The sequence below is a fragment of the Trypanosoma conorhini genome, assembly GCF_003719485.1.
Source record: "Trypanosoma conorhini strain 025E chromosome Unknown Tco_14.4_contig_00266, whole genome shotgun sequence".
NCBI lineage: Eukaryota > Euglenozoa > Kinetoplastea > Trypanosomatida > Trypanosomatidae > Trypanosoma > Trypanosoma conorhini.
This window is the reverse complement of record NW_021704355.1, coordinates 4,078-23,851: the sequence shown is the minus strand read 5'-3', so window position 1 is coordinate 23,851 and position 19,774 is coordinate 4,078. Positions and strand designations below refer to the sequence as shown.

Here is a 19,774-nt window from a genome sequence, read left to right as displayed (position 1 = left end):
GGGAAGGGAAGGGAAGGGAAGGAAAAGGAAAACAAGGAAAAAAGAAAAAAGGACCAAGGAAATATATCGCAAGGTTATACGGATACTTGTCCCAGTTACCCGTACTTTTTTTTCTTTTGCTTGTACTTCCCCGCACTCTGCGCAGATGCGCACCTTTTCTATCACTCCTGGTTTTCATATGTTTTTTTTCCCTCCTACTTTATCTGCCGGTGTGCGTCTTGGCCACGGCGAGGACACGTGTCCTCTTATGCCCTATTGAGTTCTCCCCTCGCCCCGCTCTCACGCGGTTTATCCCGTTTTTGACCCTCCGCACTGGTGTGAGCGTAGATAGATACAGATACAGCAGGATCTGGGCGCGTAGGATTGCACTGCCGATGCTCGGCCTATCCGGTGTTCAGCAGCCGCCGCACCCGCAGCAGGCTTCTCGTGCAAAGGCGCGGAGGTGCCTTTACTGCCAGCAGCAGGGATGCCAGGGGCTAAGGAGCTGTTGGTGGCCGCGCCTTCAGTCTTCCGCGTCGCGGTTCCACCGCGAAGCGGCGGCTGGTCTCCCACGGCATCTCTGGGATGGTGAGGTCAACAGCGAGCAGGAGCCCGTAAGCGCCATTGAAGAAAACCTGCGGACACAAATACGTGTCTTGGAGCGTGAAGTGGAGCTGCTCCGCACTGGCCTCCAACAGCTTTCGTCTATCAATCGTCGCGGCAGGACTGACGTCGCCACAATGACCTCCTCCGAGCTTACTCTCCCCCAGGCGCCCTCCTCCTCTCTCTCCTGCGGTCACAATGTCGCGGGTAGTGGCAGCGATGTTCCCTTGCCGAAACGCGCTGTCGCTCCTCCCTGGTCTGGTGGCGGCTTGCAACCGCCGCCGCTGCAGGAGCAGCTGCAGCTGCAGCATAAAGCCGTACACGAGGCGTTTCATGTCAACTCTTCCCACTCGCAAGGAATATCGGAAGCGGCGGGGGCGCCTGTGGCAAGCGTGTCTGCCCCACCGCCGCTCCAAGGAAGCGCAGTGGCAAACGACGTGGAGGAACTGAAACCGCTTGTGTGGGAGTTGACTGCCCAGAACGCCTCACTCCGCAGACAACTTGCGGAGATGAAGGTTGTTGTGGAGCAGCGTGACGCACTTCTGCGGTCCATTCTGGTGGAGGGACCTGCGTCCTACGCCGCGCCCGCCTCGTCGCCGGCGCAAGCTTCTGCCGTTTCTCCACGGTTCAGACAGGTGAAGGAATTGTTGTCGCAGCTGCTACAGGCGCAAGAGGAGTTGGCCCGTCTTCGGGAAGAGGCGCGGCAATGGAAGGCCATACCAGAGCGTTTTGAGGAGAATCCGCAAGGCGACAAAGCTTTGGTAGAGGGGCTTCGACGACAGCCTCGGCAATTTGCGCCCCCGTCGCAGGAGCATAGTGCCGCTGCTTCTACCGCCAATACCAATGCGGCATCCACGCCGTCCATGCAGGCGACCCACGCAAGTGATCCTGTGCACCCCACTATAGCGGCAGTCGGGGCGGAAGCCAAGAACACAGGGCCCACCGTCCGTGTCGAGGATGCTTTTGCCTCGGCGCCAAAAGAAAGGACGGCAACAGAAGCGACGCCCCTGACAGCGGAGCTGCGTGAGCTTCAAGAGCGCTTGGCAGCGGCGGAGCGGAAGGTGCTCGCGTGGGAAACGTGGTATAGGCAGCATATGCAGCGGCCATCGTGTAAGGATAGGGAGTCACAGACAAAGGCAGGGGACGCAGCTGCGGATGCACGCGAGGGAGGCACGGCGCCAATGAACCCGAAACCGCCACAGCAGCCATTCAAAGTGTTGCTTCGTGCTTTGCCTGTCGCTGACCCAACACGCTACGTAAACCTGGATAGTCTTCCCTCGTGGCAGCAACAAACGGTGTCAGACGCATTGGCAATCGACACTTATGCCCTCATGGCACGGGAGGCCGCCCTGCGTCAGGTGGCGGAACAGGAACGGGCCGAACTCCTGGCCGCACTCAGCATGGAGAGTGTAACCGACATGGACCAGGATGAGTGAGAGGGTTAGGTGTTTGGGCCACATCCATAGAAAGTAGAGAGTGGAGGGGGGACTCTTCACATCTGCAACATGTGAGAGTGTCGAAATGTGTTTATATATACATTCCTGTGTGTGTTTGATTGTTTGTTTGTATTTTGGGGGAAATTGTTTGAGTGTAGTTTATTGGTTGAGTATTGTTATTATTGTTGTTTTCCCTTTTTTCCCCTTCTTTCCTCCCGCACCCGCATAACCAAATGCATCTGTCCGTGGTGTCTGCTGAGGCGCTGCCGCTGCCGCTGTAGGGAATAAAAAGGCGCAGAGAGTCGAGGCTAATAGGCCTCGCTCGCCAAATTCAATGTCGTCCGCCTCACCAGTGTCGAGCCGGAGCACATATGATGAGGAGACGGAGTATCTGATGAACCCTGCGGCTAACGCCTCGCAAGCCTGCGAAACACGACGTCAGACGACAACGGAGTTGATGATGCAGCAACAAGCACAGACGCTCTACACCGCGAACGGCGCCGTGACGGAAGGGATGACGATGGGGCACGCCGTTCGCGTCCCTCAGGCGCTGCAGGCGGCTACACGGCGCACGATGCTTGACGTGCTCACGCAGCTGCGGCGCCAGAAAGAGAACGCCGTGGTGAGCTGCGCTGGAGCATCTCTTGCCGTGAGGCCCTCACACAACACACGGACAGAACTTGACAGCCGTGGCTCTATGACTGCCACGGATGCGGCGGCCCCTCCCCTTCTTCCTGGTACAACTCAGGTGGAAGTAAACGACGCGAGCATACTTCAGCCAGATCTTAGTCGAAGCCTGCGGCATCTTATGCCTTCTCACCGCGCTTTGCCAGGAGGATTGAAAGGGCAACACGAGCAAAGTATGAATGAAGACAGCATCTCTGACTTTGACGATGACAGCGATGTTGGTGGGGGCCCAGAGCAACTGCCGCAACGGAGCTCCTTGGAAAGACTTGCTGCATCCGGTCGTTCGCCGCAACGACCCTCCTGGGCTTCTGCGGTCTCTGAGGAGAGTACGAGACGGCATACAGAGCATCAGCGGAACTGGGTGAAACTCTTTGCTTCTGATGATCCACAGCAAGGGGAAGTGGACGGGGATGCAGAGCTAAACACTGCGATGCCGGCGGCGAAGGCCACATCTGCTCCTCGCACTTCCACGAAATCCCATCGCCGGAGTGCAGGTTCATTTCAGTCTCTTTGGACAGAAGCTGAGGACGAGTCGCGACAAACAACGGGCAGCCGCACATCGCTTGCAACTCTACTCAACGAGGCAGAGGCCCGAGATGAAGAGGCTTGTGCCCAGCCTGTAACTAACGCCGGTTGTGCCTCAACTGCCTATGAGAGGTTGCGCCGGTTCACAGATGTTTTGGATGCAGAGGAGGCCGAAGACACTCGTGTGGCTTCCCGCCATTCTCTTGGGAAGCCCGCGTTTCTTACGATGCTTCCCAGAAATGGCGGTGGTGCGTCGGTGTCAGCTGCCTTTGCAGTGTTGCAAGGCGCCGCAAAGAGGGTTGGTGGACGTGGGGGAACAAACGCGGTACTGAAGCAACTGTCAGAGAATCCGACATCGGCACGCGTTGTTGCATACCTGACGCGCTCCTTTGAGGATTGGAAGCTAGATGCCGCCCTCATTCGCCGCGTAGACGAAGACGACGAGCCGCACAAGTTATCCTCCTCTGGTCCTATTTCGCTTGCGTCAAGCGGTGTGCAGCTCAAATTACTTGTGAAGGTGGTGGAGAGTGCCTTTTCTCTCTACTGTTTACGATGCGAGGTGGTCTGGGCAGATGCGCAAACGTCAAAGGAGCTTTCATGCGCCGCACATGTGGCGGAGGTTATCCAGTCCGTACGGGAGGCGCGGGGCGGAGTGCAGGAAGCAGAAGTTGAAGAGGGGGCAGGGCACCGTGTTCCAATCGCACCGGCGACATGGACGGTCGTTCTGACGACGGCCGCATTTCGCTCCATCCCAGTCGTCGTGGGGAGGCATCTTTATTTGGCAAGGCCGTTTTTTTCCTACCCTGCCATCCGCGCCATCGTTGCCTCGCTCAACGTTACGTCGGACGCGGCCGTGCAAAGGGTGCAGCCGACAACCCACCGCCAGCGTCGTCCACGCGACGCGGACGCGTCGGAGGCGCAAACCGGCGCTTGCGCCCCAAGTGGCGATCCCTGCGGCGAGGAAATATCGGTTGGTGCCACAACGCCGGAGCGAGCCAGTAGGCCGTCTGCATCGTTGGCGGCTGTCTCGCCGTTCCGGGCGTATGACCCGTTCGTCAACCCACCGATAAATTTGTTTCGCAAAACCTCGGCTGCTTTGGGCTCCTCAGCGACGATGTCGCAGGGGGCCCTGCAGCGGTCGTGTTCCACCCCGCGAAAGACCACAGTGAACTTGGGCGGTGACGCCCGCGGCCAACTCGTGGCGTCTCGGTCGCAGGTGGTGGTTTCTGACCCCATCGGGACGCACTTCCCCCGCGGCCCCGGTGAGGAGTGGGACGTGCCACTGGAGGTGCTCCTGGCGCTGTGCCCACCGCGGAAGCGGAAAAGCTCCAGCGCGGCAGGGACGGGCGGCGGGGCGGAGAAGAATACGTCTGTGACACCGGGAGGGATCCGCAACGGAGCTTTGTCCCCCGCTCTCTCCTCCCCCTCTTCGATTGAGGTTGAAGAGCTTTCGCCTTCACTGAAGCCCAAACGAGAGGGGGGGAGCCGCTGCGACAGAATCCTTTTCAGTGATTAGCGAAGATTGGTGGTGGTGGTGGGAACTGCTTTTATGCTCTAGTTGACGCTCGGCTGTTGTTGCCGGCAGCCCAACGAGGGTGTCGTGTATAGAATACAACAAGAGGATGCCTTTAGGGCGGGGCGTGTATGGCCACATTTCTCCTCTGCGCCGCGACTCTCTCTCGGTTTCTTTCTGGTTTCTTATCGTCTGTTTTGGGGAAGAGACCCTCCCGGGACGCACAGAAGCAGAAGTCACGCAAAAGAGAAAGAGCGCACCTGCAATGAGTGTGCGTGGGGAGGAGGATATGGTGCTCAGCACAAGTGTGCTGCGGCTCCCACGGCAGTATGACGCATCCGACTTCCTGCAGGCGTGTTCACTCAAAGAGCAGTATCGGATTCTTGCAAGCATCTGTCGTAGTGAGAGCCACCACCCGTTGCGGTGTTCAGCAGGCGACGGCGGCAGCAACAGCAGCAGCACACGCCGCGGCGACGGTTGCGTGAATGCCACCGAGAAAGCTGAGCAGCAGCAGCAGCAGCAGCATGATGGCGTCTCCGACGTTTATTACTCCGCTCGCCTGCTTGCCTTCATAAGTGGTTGTGGGCAAGAAACAGGGACGCTGAATGTGCTCAAGAAGGAGCACCTCCGGCAACATCGGCAGAGGGAGCAGGAAGAAGCCGAGGCGGCCGAGCGCGCACGACTTGCGCAAGAAGCAGCAGCAGCGGCAGAAGCGGACGGAGAGGAAGCGGCCAACCAGGAGATTTGGTACGACGAAGAGGGTGGCTACTACTACGACAGCTATGGCTACTACGATGAGGAAGGGAACTATTACTACTTTGAAGGAGCGGATCCGGGAGAGCAGGCGGGACAAGAGGTGGAGGTGGCAAACAAAGAAACTGGTGCACAAGCCCAGGAAGCAGAAAGCGAAGGTGTGGCGTGTGAATTTCAAGGCGAGTCGGAAGCGGAGCCGCCCTCGTGTTGCGAAGATGCCTTTGCGACTGAATTGTCTCACAGCGTGAGCGATGACGCGGAGGCGGAGTTGGTAACGACTCTTCGCGTTGTGCCAGATGAAAGTCGACTGGCGCTGCCGCCCTTATTTCGTGGCGTCTGCGCCTTGGAGCGTGCTTTCCAAGTTCTTGAACAGTCGTTCCCTTCTGTGAATGCGTTTCTGCGAGACAATGGGCTCTTTCCCTCCGTTCCGGTCTGCGGCGTTGCCAACTCAGGCACCGCTAGGGTGGAAGCTGTTGAGAAGGTGCGCCCCGAATGCATTCATGTTGTCGCCAGCAGGCAACATTTACATATTGTGTATGTGCCAACCCCCTTTGCTAATGGGCGAGGGCAGCACGCAGAGGACGAGGCGAGGGAGAAGTTGGACGCCGTGGCACCCTTGCTGGACCCCACAACGCAGGCTGGCGTCCTCGTGTCTGTTCCCCTACAGAACTGGGGTGGCAACTACACCACCTGCTACGGAGGTTTGGGTGATGGGCGAGTGTTGCTTGAGGTGCATGCGGCCCCAGCGGAAGAAGCGGGAACAGCCGTCGACGGAACTGGAATGACGCTGTCAATGATTTTTGGGGTTTCTCCTGATGCGCCGTTTCGCGCTGCACCGCTGGCATACCGCCTCGTTGCATGCTACGAGCAGCGCGTGCTGCACCACCTGGCAAAAAGTGGAGGCAAGCTGGACGATCTGCTCCTTGCCAAATTTGGGAACGAAAATGGCGGCAGCCCCTGCGCATCCGATGCCCTGCGGCCGCTGTTTGGCTATTCCGCCTTGCTGCTTGGCGGGGATGCTGAGAACAAGTCTTGCAGTACTAACGGCGCCAAATGTATGGACGAGCTCGTGTATCATGAGGCGAGCAACTCCGTGTTTTTGAACAAAGAACGCGAGAAGAAGGAGCAGGAGGAACGGCAATGGGAGGAGGCCCTTTACCTCGCCCGAAACCTGGAGCCGCCCCACTGGCGGTTTCTGCGTGAGGCACTCGAAAAGGTGCAGCAGCAGGAAGTTGAGGAGCGTGAAAAATTAATCGCGGATGCGTGGGCGCGTTACCGGGGGGGCCACCAGCTTTCCTTTCACGGCATTGCCTTCGTTATGCTGCCGTTTCTGCGGACGCAGGAAGTGTCTATGGCGGAACTTAAGGAAACCGAACAACGTGAGTGGGAGCGACTTCTGCAGCGATTTTCGGACCGCCACCGCCGGCTTTCTGCCGAAGAAACAAGACGCCGACTGGACGAGCAGTTTGCATTTGAGCGGCGTCTACAACTGCTGCAGTGTTCCGTTGGCTTTGATGTCCTTGTGGAGCGAGAAAAGGCAATGCGTGCGATGGTAGAGCGCGATGAGGTGCTAGAGCGGCACGGCGGTGAACTGCAGGAATGCTTGCTTGCCTTGCTGATCTGCAGGCGCACGGAAGATGCTCGTCAGACGACGCCTGTGAAGGAAGAGAGCGTCCTCGTTGCCGCTGGCTGCGGGGAAAAGGGGGCGCTGACACAAACGGAGGAACGGCTTGGGCGAGCGGTGAGCCGCTCGCAGGACTCGCAGCAGCCGCGACACGCCTTGAGTCACTCCATGCAGTCACCGACAACCGAGGATTTCATGCGGATGTTGGCGCATGGCCGCCGCGGCTCCCCTGCCCTTTTGCCTCACGCAGCCACCGCGGCAACTTTAACTTTCCACGGCGTGATGCCGAGGTGACCGTGCGAGCGGGCGATGTGCGGAGGGACGAGAGGGCAAAAACAAGCAAAGAACGAAGGAAAAACGTGGAGGAGGGTTTGGTGTAGCGAAAAAGGATGCGTGGGAAGAGGACAAGGAGGGAGAGAGATGGAGGAGAGTGTGGTGGACGAGCCACATGGCCCCGGGGCGGATATCGTAGTTGTGACTAAATAACACATCTGGTGTCTCTTTTCTTTTTTTATTTGTTTTATTTGTCTGAAAGTTTGTTTATTATTATGTGTTTGTTTCCGTGCGTGTTTGTGTCTTCGTTTCGACGTCGATGGATGATTCCGCGCACTAAACCTGCTGGGAAGCGGACGCCGCCGTGCGTGGCTCACGGCACACACACACACACACACACACGAGACACTCCTTCGCCCACAGCATCGTCGTCTTTGCTTTTTTTTTCTCTTCTTTTTTTTTTGCTGCGTGGGTGCATGCGGCTGCCACCGCCCAATAAACCGCAGCCAAGGCCCTCCGCCTCACGGCACGCGAGGAGTAAAATACACACACACACACACACACAACCCCAAAAAAAAAAAGGTTCCAGCAGGATGGCGAACGGTGTAACGGCAAATTCTATGCGTGTGAGTGTCAAGGCGCCCGACTTGGGTGCGTTTCCACTCGACCACTACCGCGAGTGCAAGAACCAAATTGAGGCCTACTACAAGTGCCTGAAAAGCAACGACTACGTTGCTCCAATGTGCCGCGATCAGGTGCGGGAGTACCTGCAGTGCCGCATGGATCGCGGCTTGATGAAGTCGGCGGACCTCGACGGCTTTGGCATCCCCACGACGGAGTTTGTCCCAACTAGGCAGCATCGAATAGATTTAAAGCAGCAGTGGCTGCGGCAGAAGATGAACCAGGTGACAGTGGTATGGGAAGAAAACTACAGGAGGGACGATCTGCAGGTGCCGGACGGCTACGAGCGAGACAAGGGTGGTGGTGGTGGTGAGGATAAAAAAAACAAAGAGCCATAGTGCGAAGGCGTAGGGGAAGGAGTAAGTTTTTTGGGGGCGTCTGCGTTGTCCCTGTTTCATGTGTCGCTGGCGATGGGGGCGATATGTGAGAGGAAGAGAGAGGAAGTGAGCAGCGTCCTGTGGTAGTGTAGCGATGCTTATTTGGCGACGGTGCCTCTTTTCAGAATACTGGAGTTTACGTTCTCTGCGAGTTGAAGTACAACGCCAACGGAAACAACAGGGAAAGGGAAAAACAAGGAACAAAGCGGCTTTGTATATGTGGGGAGGGAGTAATGTTGCGCCTTTTGGGGCTCCTGCCCGTTGGCTTCGTCGATGCTGCCGCTGCCGCTTTTCTTGTGTTTTGCAGAAGAGTGGGGATCATACACGCCTCCTCAAGAGAAGCGAAATAGACAGAAAAGTAATAGCGTCCTTTTAGTGCCACTAAATATTACTCGGGAGTTCGCCCGTCTTTCTCCCTCTATTCGGGGTGTGCGCGTGCGTCTGTGCGTGCCTCATGAGCACCGAAAAGCGGCCGGTGGTCCTTGACAACGGCAGTGGGTTTTTAAAGTGTGGGTATGCCGGCGCCAACTTCCCTACTGCTGTGTTTCAGACTGCGCTTGGCCGTCCCCTGTTGCGGTCAACGAAGCACCGTAGCCAGAGTGGTACTGGCGGTGGCAACATGCACGTGGAGCCGATGATGCGAGACCTGGTCTTTGGGGACGACTGCAGTGGCGTGCGACACCTGCTTGACATGACCTACCCGATACGCAATGGCATCATTCAGGACATGGATGAAATGTGTCATCTGTGGGATTATACCTTTGAAGAACGGCTTCAGATAGACCCTGCAGAGCACCGTCTGCTCCTCTCTGAGGTGCCGCTCTTTAGCAGCAAGCATCGTTGCCATTTGTACGAAGTGATGTTTGAGAAGTATAACTTCACGGCAATCCAATCGGCTCTGCAGGGGACGCTCTCCCTCTTCTCTAATGGCCTACAAACAGGTGTTGCGGTGGAAAGTGGCGAGGGCATTTCGCATTGCACGCCCATCTTTGAAGGCTACGCCCTGCCGAGGGCGAATCGTCGCGTTGATCTTGGCGGGCGCAACATTACAGAGTTTCTCATTCGACTTATGCAGCGGCGCGGGTACAGTTTTAACCAGAGCAGTGACTACGAGACGGTGAGACGCATGAAGGAGCGCTTCTGCTACGCGGCGGTAGATACTCAGCTCGAAAAGCAGCTTGCTCTTGAGACAACGGTGCTAGAGCAGAACTTTCTACTGCCAGATGGCTCTTCCTGCAGTATTGGACAAGAGCGTTTTGAGGCGACGGAGGCGTTGTTTCAGCCCCACTTGGTAGACATCGAGTGTGATGGGCTATCGACGCAGCTGTGGAACTGTATACAGGCTGCCGACATCGACGTGCGGGCGCAGTTGTACAGCCACGTTGTGCTCTCTGGTGGTTCGACGATGTTTCCAGGCCTCCCGACGCGCATTGAGAAGGACATGCGAGCCTTTTTTTTGGAGAAGGCGCTGAAGGGCAACCGGTCACGTCTTGGCCACTTTAAGCTGCAAGTGGAGGACCCGCCGCGGCGGAAGCACATGGTGTTTCTTGGCGGAGCCACCTTGGCGGCGTTGTCGGTGGGGCAGCCGGAGATGTGGTTGACTCGGGCGGAGTGGCAAGAAGGAGGTGCGTCGGCACTGCGGGCCCGCTTTGGTGCCTAGGGCGAGAGCACTGAGGACGCGAGCAGACATGCGTGCAGTGCATGCATCTGGAAGGAGGGAAGGAAGAATATCGTGGTATGTGGTGGGCGTGTGTCGCAGTGCCGTCTGTCTCGTCGAGGTCTACAGAATGCTTGGGGTGGAGTTTACTACGGGGCCCGATGAGAAGTGACAGAACGGGGGAGCGCAGGGATGAAGCGAAGGAAAGTAAAAAAAAAAACGCCTGACTGTGTGCAAAAACTAGCGCTATTTGCGGCTACTCTCCTAAACTGCATGCATACATTTAGCTTCCCGCTTGGACGCCGATATCTGTTTGTTTGCTTGCTTCAAGTCCAGCATATGTTGCCGCCCTTACTATTCCTCCTCGCCGCTTACAAAAGAGAGTCGTGTGAAGTAACAGGGGAAGGCAACAGCCGTGGAGCTATCTCTCCCTTTCTCTCTCTCTCTCTCTCTCTCACACACACACACACACAGGTGCAAGCACACAGCTGCAGTAACAGGGGGGAGGAAGTACATACGTTGACAAGATGGGAAGAAAGAAGAGTGTGGCCAGTCATGCCATTAAGAGTATCCTCATGAAGGAGAAGAACCTAGCACAGAAGAAGAAGCGGGAGATGGAGGGCTACCACGACACACCAGAGCCGGTGCTTTCGCAAGTAAAGGATGAGGCTGCTGTGCGATTCCAACGTAATCAACTCACTGTCGCCGCCCCAATGCAGACAAATATGTTTCTTACCTTTAATAAGAGTCTCGGGCCGCCGTTTCACATCTGGTTAGACACCAACTTTATCAACTTTTCAATGCAGAATAAGATTGAGATTGTAGAGGGACTTATGGACTGTATGCTCGCGAAGGTTATTCCTTGCGTGTGCGACTGTGTCATGGCGGAGCTGGAGAAACTCGGAAAGAAGTTTCGCATTGCGCTTAAAATTGCACGCGATAAACGATTTCGGCGCTTGACGTGTGAAGGCAAGTATGCCGACGACTGCGTTGTGCGGACGGTGACGAAGCATCCCATCTACATTGTGGCAACCTGCGACCAGGAGCTGAAGCGACGACTGCGTAAGATACCTGGCGTGCCCATCATGTACATCTCAAAGCACCGCTACACTATTGAGCGGCTGCCGGAGGTGTACGGTGCCCCCGGATGAGTAAGGCAGAGGCGCTCAGGGATGCGCCTAGACGGTATTAAGGTTGGATGAGAGTATTCGAATAAAAGCGCCTGCTGAGGGGCTGTCCAGGTGCAAAATATATATATATATATATATATATGTTGGGAGGTAGGAGGGGAAAGTGATAAAGGTACTGCTGGCTCTTGCCTCCTTCCTTCATTTGTTGTTCCTTTTTTCTGTGTGTGTGAGAGAGAAGGTGCTCGCGGCTGTTGGAGTGGAAAGTGTTGCTCTAAGAGGCATTAGTGCGAAGCCTCAAGAAAGACGCATTGATCCAGCTCTGTGCCCATGTTCGAATTGTTTGCTGGCGTGTTTCTGCCCTGTCCGCCTTGTTTCCGTGTAGGGTAAAATGAAATCAATGCTGAGGAAAACGTGGAAGATGCGTTGTTCACCAGCTGCTGCGACGCGCCGGTGTCTAGCGACAGTTGCCGCGCGGTATTCTCTGCCGGGTGCGTCGTCCGCGGCGTCCGCGGCAGCGCTGCCGTTCTGCGCGGGGCTCCCCCTGCGGCAGCAGTGGCGGCATCGTAGCTTTTGCTTTTACCTCAACTTGGACGACCCTGCCGAGACGCGCCGGCGTGTCGAGGAGGAACTTGCCCGCATCGACCAGGAGCACCAGCGCGGGACGATGGTGCACCTCCACGCGCTCCTCAACCTTGCGCTTAGTTGCTACCAGTCGCAGGATTACGTCGCCGCCCTCGAGTACGCGGAGTACGCCCACAGCAAGACGAGAGAGCACAACAGGAACGCAACGCTTCTCTACTTCACCGCCAAGACGTGCTCTCGCTGCGCCGTGGCTCTCGCGGAGGAGTACGAGGCCCACCTGCGGGAGGTGGCGGAGAGGGCGGCTGTGTCCTCAACGTTGGTGCCACCGCCCTCGGTGGTGTTCTCGGCGGAGCGGAGCATTGCGAAGCTGCGCGAGGATGCGGCGCGCTACGACGGCATCGCAGAGCGTCTGTACAACCGCCCTGACAAGGCCTTTATGCGCGGCTGTGGATCCGCGTCTACCGGGTGGACGGAGGATGCGGGCGGGATGGATGAGGAGCCGGAGGAATTTTTTGGGGCGCGATGGAGGGAGCGCCGCAAGCGGCCAGAACACGCTGCGATACGCCAGCACTATCAACACCAGCGACAGCAACGCGGTGATGGGGGCGGAAGGGGTGTGCCGAAGTGAAACGCAGAGGCTGGGAGGAAAGTGTGCTTTTGTTCTTGTCGTTTGTGAGCGCTCCACTCGCAACCAAGGACCTGCCGCCCTTCCTGTATGCCACTTTGTTTTTGTCTCTTGCCTTCTCCCTCCCGCCCCTTTTTTTTTTACATGCGTGTGCTTTTGGGCGCGAGCAGGTAGCCTCCGCTGTGTCTGTGGAGCGGCACATGTTTTGCGGCCGGGGTGGTGGGGTGGACCAACAACACGCATTGCTAAGATACATTTCTGCCTCAGCGCTGGTGAGATAATTCGCCTAAAGTCAAGCGCAGAAAATAAGAATAATAATAATAATAAACAAAGGGGAAGTACGGGGATAAGTTTGGAAGAAGCATATGTCCCACACACTCGTCTTTGCCGGCGGTAACGCGGAGAGGCCTGACGGTGGCTCCGCAGCTGACAGCCAGAGTAGCGGCGCGGCGCGGCAGGGAGAAACGCGGCGTGATCATGCTTTGGCTTCCCACGTGTGCTCCAGGCAGGCCACCCTCCAGAAAGCGGGCACCGCGGGAAAAATATGTTTTGCCGTCCTCGACGTCTCGGATGACCGCCGCTACAAGGTCTTTCTGCGCCCCGACGATATTTCGAGGCTGAAGGTCTCCAAGCTCCGCAAGACGCTCAGCAGCGCCTCAGGAAGACCGCCCTCCTCGTTTGTTCTTTGGGTTGGAGACGCGCCGGTGGTTGGCAACGAAGATGCCACTTGTGCCGCGCTGGGCATCACGCCACAGACGGTGCTGCGCATGTGCCCACCCGAAGCGGCGCTGCCGCGACCCACCGAGGCCGAAACGAGAGCCGCGTCCGACGGCACGAGAGGGGCGAAGGAGGCTGCCAGCGCCACGGAAACCTCGGTGTCACGCGTAGAAAAAGCTCTGCGAGAGATGTCGGAAAATGTGGTGGAATCTCCGTCGTTGCTGGCCCTTAACCAGCGGCAGCGAGAACTGCAAGCTCGGCTGTACGAGGAGGCAAAACGACGCCACGTCTTTGCTACAGACGACGCGGTGTGCGGAGGGGGCAGGGGTGGAGAGGACAACAACGACACGCGGGCCCCATTGCTCCCTACTCGGGCAGGACAGGCGTCATGCCCGTGCAACACGGCGCCTGCTGGGATTCAAGAAGAACGCACCTTCTCAGACGAAGGCTTTGTAGTATTTATGAACGAACTTCTCAATCCGGGGGCGCCGCAGCAAGGCGGCTCCCCCCCGCCAGTGACCTCCGAGGAGTGCTGCCGGAAGATGCCTGACGAACGCCAACCACCCGCGGCGGCAGCGGCAGCTCCCCAGCATACAACCCGCCTCACTAGTAGCATTTCGTGTTTAGAGACAGTTTTGCATGATGGGCGACTTGACGGCATGTATTCCCGAGAAGTTCCCGCTGCCTCTGCCTCTGTCCCCGTTGCCTCTTCTTCGTCGGAACGGACAAAGTGGGGTGATAAAAATAAGGGGACAAACGAGGCGTCGCCAGGCAAGACGGGGGCGGCAGCACCTACTTATCCCGCGATGCAAGGGGCGGAGTTAGAGGTCATGCAGGTAGTGGAGGAGCTGAAGGATGACGTGAATAACCTCCTTGCCCTCCAGGTGCGAAACGAGACCACCAAACGCGCCCTTCAGCGGGAGCTTTCCTCCTCACAGAGGCTTGTAAAGCAGCTGGAGAAGAAAGCGGAGGAGACACGCCAGCAGCTTGATGTCTTTCTGCTGCAGCTCCGTGACGCCCACGCCACGAACGGAGTTGAAGCGTTTTCCGAGGCGGAGCTTCGCGTGGCACTGCGCAACATGGCGGCCTCGCATCAGAATAAACTCCTCCAGCGAGAAAATGCCGCACTTGAGCAACGGCTTGCACAGGAGGTAGGCAAGCGCCGTGAGATGGTCTTCGCGTTGGAGGAGATGAAAGGGCACATTCGTGTGTTAGTGCGAGTGAGACCACCATTTCGCCTTTTGCGCGCGCAGAGGTCTGAGATGGAGGAAACCAAAACCTTCTCTGGCAAGAGTAGCCTGGACGAGGCACGCGTGACGGCGGACGAGGGGCAAAACACGATTGCTATCGCGGATGCCCGCACGGGTTCGAGGCATTTCAGCTTTTACCGCGTCTTCTCGGAAAATTCCACGCAGGCAGAGGTGTTTGGCGAGGTCGCGCCACTCGTGCAACTTGCGTGCGATGGGGTCAATGTCTCCGTGCTGGCGTATGGACAGACTGGGAGCGGCAAGACGTACACGATATTGGGCGGTGAGGGGCAGCAGCCCACCGCGGCGTTGGCGACGACGGACGATTCAGTTGGCGAAACCGACAAGCACGCGGATGATGATGGTATTGTCCCGCGCGCCCTGCGCATGCTCTTTCAACACCTGCGCGTGGAAGCGGCGACGGAGGCGGCCATCGTGCCGCACGAGAATGACAGGTACCACGACGAAGTCGGCGCCGCCTCCATGTATGAGGTTTCCTGTAGCCTACTCGAATTGTACAACGACAAGGTGCAAGATTTACTTGCGCCCCCGCAAGTCGTCGTCCCCGCCTTTCATTTCGGCAGTAGCAACGCCTCCGAGCAACGTGGGCCAGCACAGGTGACCCCACGGTGTGCACTGAAGATTGGAGCTGATGGCCGCATGTATGTGGTGGGTCTTACACAACACGTGGTGCGCGAGGCACGGGAGGCGCTGCTGCTGCTTCGTGAAGGCGCCTCTCGACGTCAGGTGCACGCCACCCAGCAGAACCCTTCCTCAAGCCGGTCCCATCTTATTTTCACCGTTTACCTCACTCAGAAACGTCGCACTATTGTGCGGAAAGACACTGCCTCTAACCGTGCCTCGTCTATTGCCTTCAAGCAACTGGAAAGCAAATTGGTTTTTGTGGACTTGGCAGGGTCGGAGCGGATTGCAAAGTCACAGAGCGTGGGGGACCGCCTGTTGGAGGCGCGGTATATCAACAAGAGCCTGGCGGCGCTGGGCGATGTCGTGGCGACGCTCTCCAACGCGGCCACGGCGAACACCACAGCCGCACATGTTCCTTACCGAAACAGCGCCCTCACTTCACTCTTGCAGGATGTGATTGGAAACCGCAGCAAGACGCTGCTTCTCGCTTGCGTGGGCCCAAGCGACCCGCCGTACGAGAATCACACGGCCGAGACCGTAACCACTCTGCAGTTCGCCAGCCGAGTGCGGTGCGTGCGAAACGTTGCACCACCATTTCCATCCACAGGGGCAACTGGGGGCGGTGCGCCTTCCAGAGGCTCTGGGATGCCGAATGTGGAGCTGGATGTGAGTCACCCACGCACCGCGTCTTCCTCAGGACGAGGTGCGACGAAGCTTTGGATGCGGCCGACGCAGTCGTCGAGGCAAAGGGCCGGTGCTGTGGTTCGTCCCAGTGCCGTCGCAACGAACGAGGCAGACTGTGACGAAGAAGATACTTGCACACAACCGCCTGCACCGCTGCAGCCGCTGCGGGGTAACGATCCTCACGCCGAACAGCTGCCAAGAATGCGGTTTTAGTTTTCTGCGCCGCCATCGGTGCGGAGCAAAGGCGTGAGTGGGCGAGAAGTACGGAATGCGCTGGGGTCGAAGTCGATGAAAAGGATCATGGCTTTAACGCAGAACCAAAAGTTATGGTTGTTGTCGTTGTTTCCTTGGGGATGGTGGGTTTCAGTGTGTAGTTTATGAGTGTATGGAAGATGCATATCTGTCGTCGTCGTCTTCCTGGCTTTCACATGGCTCTCCTGTGGATTGTGTATGAGCTGACAGGCCTAGAAAGTGGCAGTATTAGTGGCGTTGGTGGTGATGGAGTGCTCGCCGCTCATTGACATTAACCGCTGCCACACCCATCCATGTATTTTTGCTTACTACTCGTTCGTTTTTTTTTCTTGTGTATGTGCGCTTTTGGGTGATTATCAGTGTTTGTTTGCTTCATCTTCCTTTTTGCTTTCTCTCTCTTTCTCTGAAGGTGTGGGCGGGAGGTGGTCTGGGTGCGCGCGAAGGCATAAAGGAGGGAGGGGGAGATGCTGCGGTGTGCGTCGCGCATCTGCCGCGCCGCCTCCCTGTTGGGTTACCCGCTACGCCGGGCGGCCGCGATGGAGATGCTGTACGGCGGCGTGTGTGTGCTGCACCTCGCACAGAAGCCTTTCTCCCTTCGGAAGACGCGGTCGGAGGCGCTTCCATCCCCGTCGCTTCAGCGCGAGCGGGACGACCTGGAGCTGGAGGTGAAGGACTCCACCAACAATGTGATGGGCTTCCGACTTTTCCCCGTTAACATTGGGGTGCGGTCAAGGAACGAGGCGGTGCGGCTGCGCAGCGAGGACTGCTACAAGCGAGTGCTGGCGCAGCGGCAGTGCGCGGCGGCGGGGGAGGCGTTGCGGTTTCCTCTCCCTTCCAGCCTTGCCTCTGGAGAGCGCCACAACTCCACCGTGCCTAAGCAGCGTTACGCAACGCACTTTCATCCACCGTCTGCCAAACTTTCTCTTTTTACACGGCCCGTTGACTCTGGGGACTGTGTGGAGAAGACAACACCAGCCGAGGTCGCACTCTACCACCCTCGCGCCTGGAGGCCCTTGCAGATGCTAAAGCCGATGCCGCACAACTGGAGTCCTACGCTGCGTTCCTCTGGGGTGCGTGGACCGCACATGCAGCTTATGCAAGAGCGACTAGACGGAAAGGGATTTGGATGGAAACGCAAATCCCGCTCGCTGTGGCAGCAGGACATTAATACCGCCGGATTCAGGCCGAAGCGCTTCTTTTAGAAGTCGTAAAAAGAAGCGGGAATTGTGTGAAGTAGAGCTTTATGCCAATGTTCGAGGTGGCTTCTTCGCAAGGGAACCATATTGGAATTGCATGTTTGCAGAATGGGGACGTGCTGCTTTATTGCTGCTGTTTTCTGTTTCGCTGCTTATTTCACAGCATGCTTCCTTTCGCAATTCTATGGATATGTGCGTGTCTGACTTTTTTTTCTCTTCTTGTTGTTCTTGTTGGGGAGGCGATGGCTGTTAGCCGCGCCTTTCTTCCGCTGCTTCTGCTGAGGGTGTGCTGCCGTGCCCCAATCCACTCCTTCGTTCCTTCTTTATTTGCCCCTCTTTTTTCTTTTCTTTTTCGATTTCGTGTTGTCCTACGTCTTCAGTGCTCACGACTATTAGCCGTCCTACACCCGTTTTTTTTTTGCACGAAAAGCGCACAAGGGCCTTGATCCTCTTTCTCCACGCACACTCGCAGCTGAAACCAGAGTCGTTTGTTTTGCGGGAAGCAAGAGGCAGGAGGGGAGAGGAGACATCGTTATCGGAGGATTATTTTGCTGTTTTTTTCATTCTTTCCTTTTTCTCCGGCCCCCGTCTGTCTTTCCCGCTGTGATTGGTGGGCATACCGCGGGTTCGTCATTGAGCCGCGTCTTAGATTTGACTTTGCTGCCTCGCCCGTTGCACGCCGCGTTGGCCCGCCGTCCTGCCACTGGTCCAGTCATCTTCCACGAGCGTGAGGAAGCGCGGCGGACGGTGAAGCGGAAGACCACCAACAAACGTTAAGGCCAACAGTAGCAGCCACTTTTTTTTTTCTTATTCGCTCGTCAGCGCGCATTCCGGGAGAGCGGAAGGAGGAAATTTAAAAAGAGGAAGAGTGAGAGAAAACGCGCAGGAGCAATGAACGGCAACCTGTTCTACACGCAAACACAGCCGGAGTACACACGCTACGGCTTACAGCAGTCCCCCGCGGGCTCGGGTTTTTTGGTTTCAGCGGGTCAAATTGCCGCGGCGGGCCCCGGACCCACAAGCCTTTTCTCTGCTTTTTGTTTGCCGTCCGGCGCGCAGCAGCAAAAGAAGCAGACTCCTGAAGGCAGTACGGCGTCCTCGAGTGGCCCGTTGCTTTCAGCTCCAGCCGAAACAACGGATGGTGGAAGCAACACCACAACACCCTTTTTCGGGGCAATGCATGACACTTCAAATTCAATCTGGGCAACGCAGGGCCCAACTTCCTCAAAGGCGACATCCCTTCCAAGCCTGAGCGCCGGCAGCCCGGTGAACTACCCTTCCTTGGGCATTAATTGTATGCTTCCACCATACAATCCGCCTGTGGCTGCCCCAGAGCCCTCTAACCAAACATTCGTGTACCCTGTTCCTATGAAGTCAGAGGAGAATGGCCAGACCTTTATGCTGTTACCGTCTCGCAACAAGGATGAGTCCGACTCCGTGGGTCCTGCTTACTATCTTTTGGTGAACTCTCCTCAGACATCTGGGACGCTCCGATACACAAGCGGCACGATGCAACCCTCTCAGTCCCATCCCATTATTTTTGGGACCGATGCATCGGCGGTGCCGAAGAACTCACTCAACGCGCCACACCAGCCTTCACCATACCAGCTGCCCACAGAGCAACAACCTCCACCCATTGCTGGCAACTTTGGAATTCCGTGGGCGCCGCACTTTACCTCCAACGTGGCTGCAGCGACAACAGGGGTGTATCCCAGGATATCTGAAGATCCAAAACTGCCACAGGGGGATACCGCAGCCTTTGCTGCGCATGGTCAGCAGCGAGCCTACTACACGAACGCGGTCCGCCCTCCGTCACTGAGTTCCACGCCATCCCCAAGCCAAAGTGGGCATCGACGTCCCCCGAATGGCTGCGCGCGTGGCGACAATGGCACGATGCAGAGCCGCGGCAGCAGAAACAGTGGCAACCACGTTAATGGTGTCACCTCTGGCGGCAGTGGGGGTCAAGAGATGGAGCGTCAGGGCGGATTGCCGTATGACGAGGATCCTACACCTATTGATACCACCAAAACGCAACTTATCGTGAATTTTTTGCCTCAGTTTTTGACTGATGAGGGATTCCGTGACCTGTTTACCCCCTATGGCGAGATCCACACGAAGCCAACGAAAATTATCTACGATCGGGGGGCCCGACGGGGCAAAGGATACGGCTTCGTGTACTACAAAGATGGACGCAGCACGGAGGCCGCCATCAAGTCCGTGAACGGGTTGGCGTTGGGTGGTCGTAGGCTGAAGGTTCGCTACGCCGATCAGCAGCGAAGAAAGGTTGATTGCGACAGCTGCACCGGCGATGACGAACCAAGAGAAGAGGAAAAAGAGGAGCCCCATGAGGATGCTGGGGCGCAACAAAAGAAGCCCAACAGCCACAGTGGTGTTCCATAAAGACCGGTGGTGGGAAGCCTACAACGTCTCTGGATCGGTCTGACCAAAGCGTCACCTTTGGGTGCGGGGCGGCGGTAACCGAGTCCGTCAGCTGAGTGTGACTGGTGTAAGGAGGGAGGAACCCAAAAACAAAGCAAAACACGCACATACATCAACTCGAGAAAAAAGTGTTATATCTAACTCCCCCC

The 19,774-nt window shown here is 57.2% G+C and overlaps 10 protein-coding genes across 10 annotated transcripts, besides 10 other annotated features; all 10 read left to right on the top strand.

The window, feature by feature from the left end:
• Positions 1 to 30: a microsatellite.
• Positions 19 to 62: a microsatellite.
• Positions 63 to 374: 312 nt separating this feature from the next.
• On the top strand, positions 375 to 2,018 carry Tco025E_04903 (uncharacterized protein; the record flags this gene model as incomplete). Its single annotated transcript, XM_029371808.1, has 1 exon — positions 375 to 2,018. One exon carries the CDS (start codon positions 375 to 377, stop codon positions 2,016 to 2,018), a length of 1,644 nt encoding a protein of 547 aa, XP_029228079.1.
• A 334-nt stretch (positions 2,019 to 2,352) lies between these two features.
• On the top strand, positions 2,353 to 4,746 carry Tco025E_04902 (uncharacterized protein; the record flags this gene model as incomplete). The annotated part of the gene is made up of 1 exon (XM_029371807.1): positions 2,353 to 4,746. The coding sequence occupies one exon, from the start codon at positions 2,353 to 2,355 to the stop codon at positions 4,744 to 4,746; it is 2,394 nt and encodes a 797-aa protein (XP_029228078.1).
• A 262-nt stretch (positions 4,747 to 5,008) lies between these two features.
• Tco025E_04901 (uncharacterized protein) lies at positions 5,009 to 7,414 on the top strand (the record flags this gene model as incomplete). The annotated part of the gene is made up of 1 exon (XM_029371806.1): positions 5,009 to 7,414. One exon carries the CDS (start codon positions 5,009 to 5,011, stop codon positions 7,412 to 7,414), a length of 2,406 nt encoding a protein of 801 aa, XP_029228077.1.
• Positions 7,415 to 7,622: 208 nt separating this feature from the next.
• Positions 7,623 to 7,704: a sequence feature (A-rich).
• A 68-nt stretch (positions 7,705 to 7,772) lies between these two features.
• Positions 7,773 to 7,802: a microsatellite.
• Positions 7,803 to 7,824: 22 nt separating this feature from the next.
• Positions 7,825 to 7,856: a microsatellite.
• Positions 7,857 to 7,937: 81 nt separating this feature from the next.
• Positions 7,938 to 7,958: a microsatellite.
• Positions 7,959 to 7,986: 28 nt separating this feature from the next.
• Positions 7,987 to 8,412, top strand: Tco025E_04900 (Cytochrome c oxidase assembly protein COX19; the record flags this gene model as incomplete). Its single annotated transcript, XM_029371805.1, has 1 exon — positions 7,987 to 8,412. The coding sequence occupies one exon, from the start codon at positions 7,987 to 7,989 to the stop codon at positions 8,410 to 8,412; it is 426 nt and encodes a 141-aa protein (XP_029228076.1).
• Positions 8,413 to 8,905: 493 nt separating this feature from the next.
• On the top strand, positions 8,906 to 10,111 carry Tco025E_04899 (putative actin-related protein 2; the record flags this gene model as incomplete). The annotated part of the gene is made up of 1 exon (XM_029371804.1): positions 8,906 to 10,111. One exon carries the CDS (start codon positions 8,906 to 8,908, stop codon positions 10,109 to 10,111), a length of 1,206 nt encoding a protein of 401 aa, XP_029228075.1.
• Positions 10,112 to 10,529: 418 nt separating this feature from the next.
• Positions 10,530 to 10,564: a microsatellite.
• Positions 10,564 to 10,581: a microsatellite.
• A 54-nt stretch (positions 10,582 to 10,635) lies between these two features.
• Positions 10,636 to 11,259, top strand: Tco025E_04898 (U3 small nucleolar RNA-associated protein 24; the record flags this gene model as incomplete). Its single annotated transcript, XM_029371803.1, has 1 exon — positions 10,636 to 11,259. One exon carries the CDS (start codon positions 10,636 to 10,638, stop codon positions 11,257 to 11,259), a length of 624 nt encoding a protein of 207 aa, XP_029228074.1.
• Positions 11,260 to 11,356: 97 nt separating this feature from the next.
• Positions 11,357 to 11,380: a microsatellite.
• A 246-nt stretch (positions 11,381 to 11,626) lies between these two features.
• Positions 11,627 to 12,448, top strand: Tco025E_04897 (uncharacterized protein; the record flags this gene model as incomplete). The annotated part of the gene is made up of 1 exon (XM_029371802.1): positions 11,627 to 12,448. One exon carries the CDS (start codon positions 11,627 to 11,629, stop codon positions 12,446 to 12,448), a length of 822 nt encoding a protein of 273 aa, XP_029228073.1.
• Positions 12,449 to 12,749: 301 nt separating this feature from the next.
• Positions 12,750 to 12,772: a microsatellite.
• A 38-nt stretch (positions 12,773 to 12,810) lies between these two features.
• Tco025E_04896 (kinesin-14) lies at positions 12,811 to 15,951 on the top strand (the record flags this gene model as incomplete). The annotated part of the gene is made up of 1 exon (XM_029371801.1): positions 12,811 to 15,951. The coding sequence occupies one exon, from the start codon at positions 12,811 to 12,813 to the stop codon at positions 15,949 to 15,951; it is 3,141 nt and encodes a 1,046-aa protein (XP_029228072.1).
• Positions 15,952 to 16,454: 503 nt separating this feature from the next.
• On the top strand, positions 16,455 to 17,192 carry Tco025E_04895 (uncharacterized protein; the record flags this gene model as incomplete). Its single annotated transcript, XM_029371800.1, has 1 exon — positions 16,455 to 17,192. The coding sequence occupies one exon, from the start codon at positions 16,455 to 16,457 to the stop codon at positions 17,190 to 17,192; it is 738 nt and encodes a 245-aa protein (XP_029228071.1).
• Positions 17,193 to 18,077: 885 nt separating this feature from the next.
• Positions 18,078 to 19,586, top strand: Tco025E_04894 (RNA-binding protein 4; the record flags this gene model as incomplete). The annotated part of the gene is made up of 1 exon (XM_029371799.1): positions 18,078 to 19,586. One exon carries the CDS (start codon positions 18,078 to 18,080, stop codon positions 19,584 to 19,586), a length of 1,509 nt encoding a protein of 502 aa, XP_029228070.1.
• Positions 19,587 to 19,774: the final 188 nt, after the last annotated feature.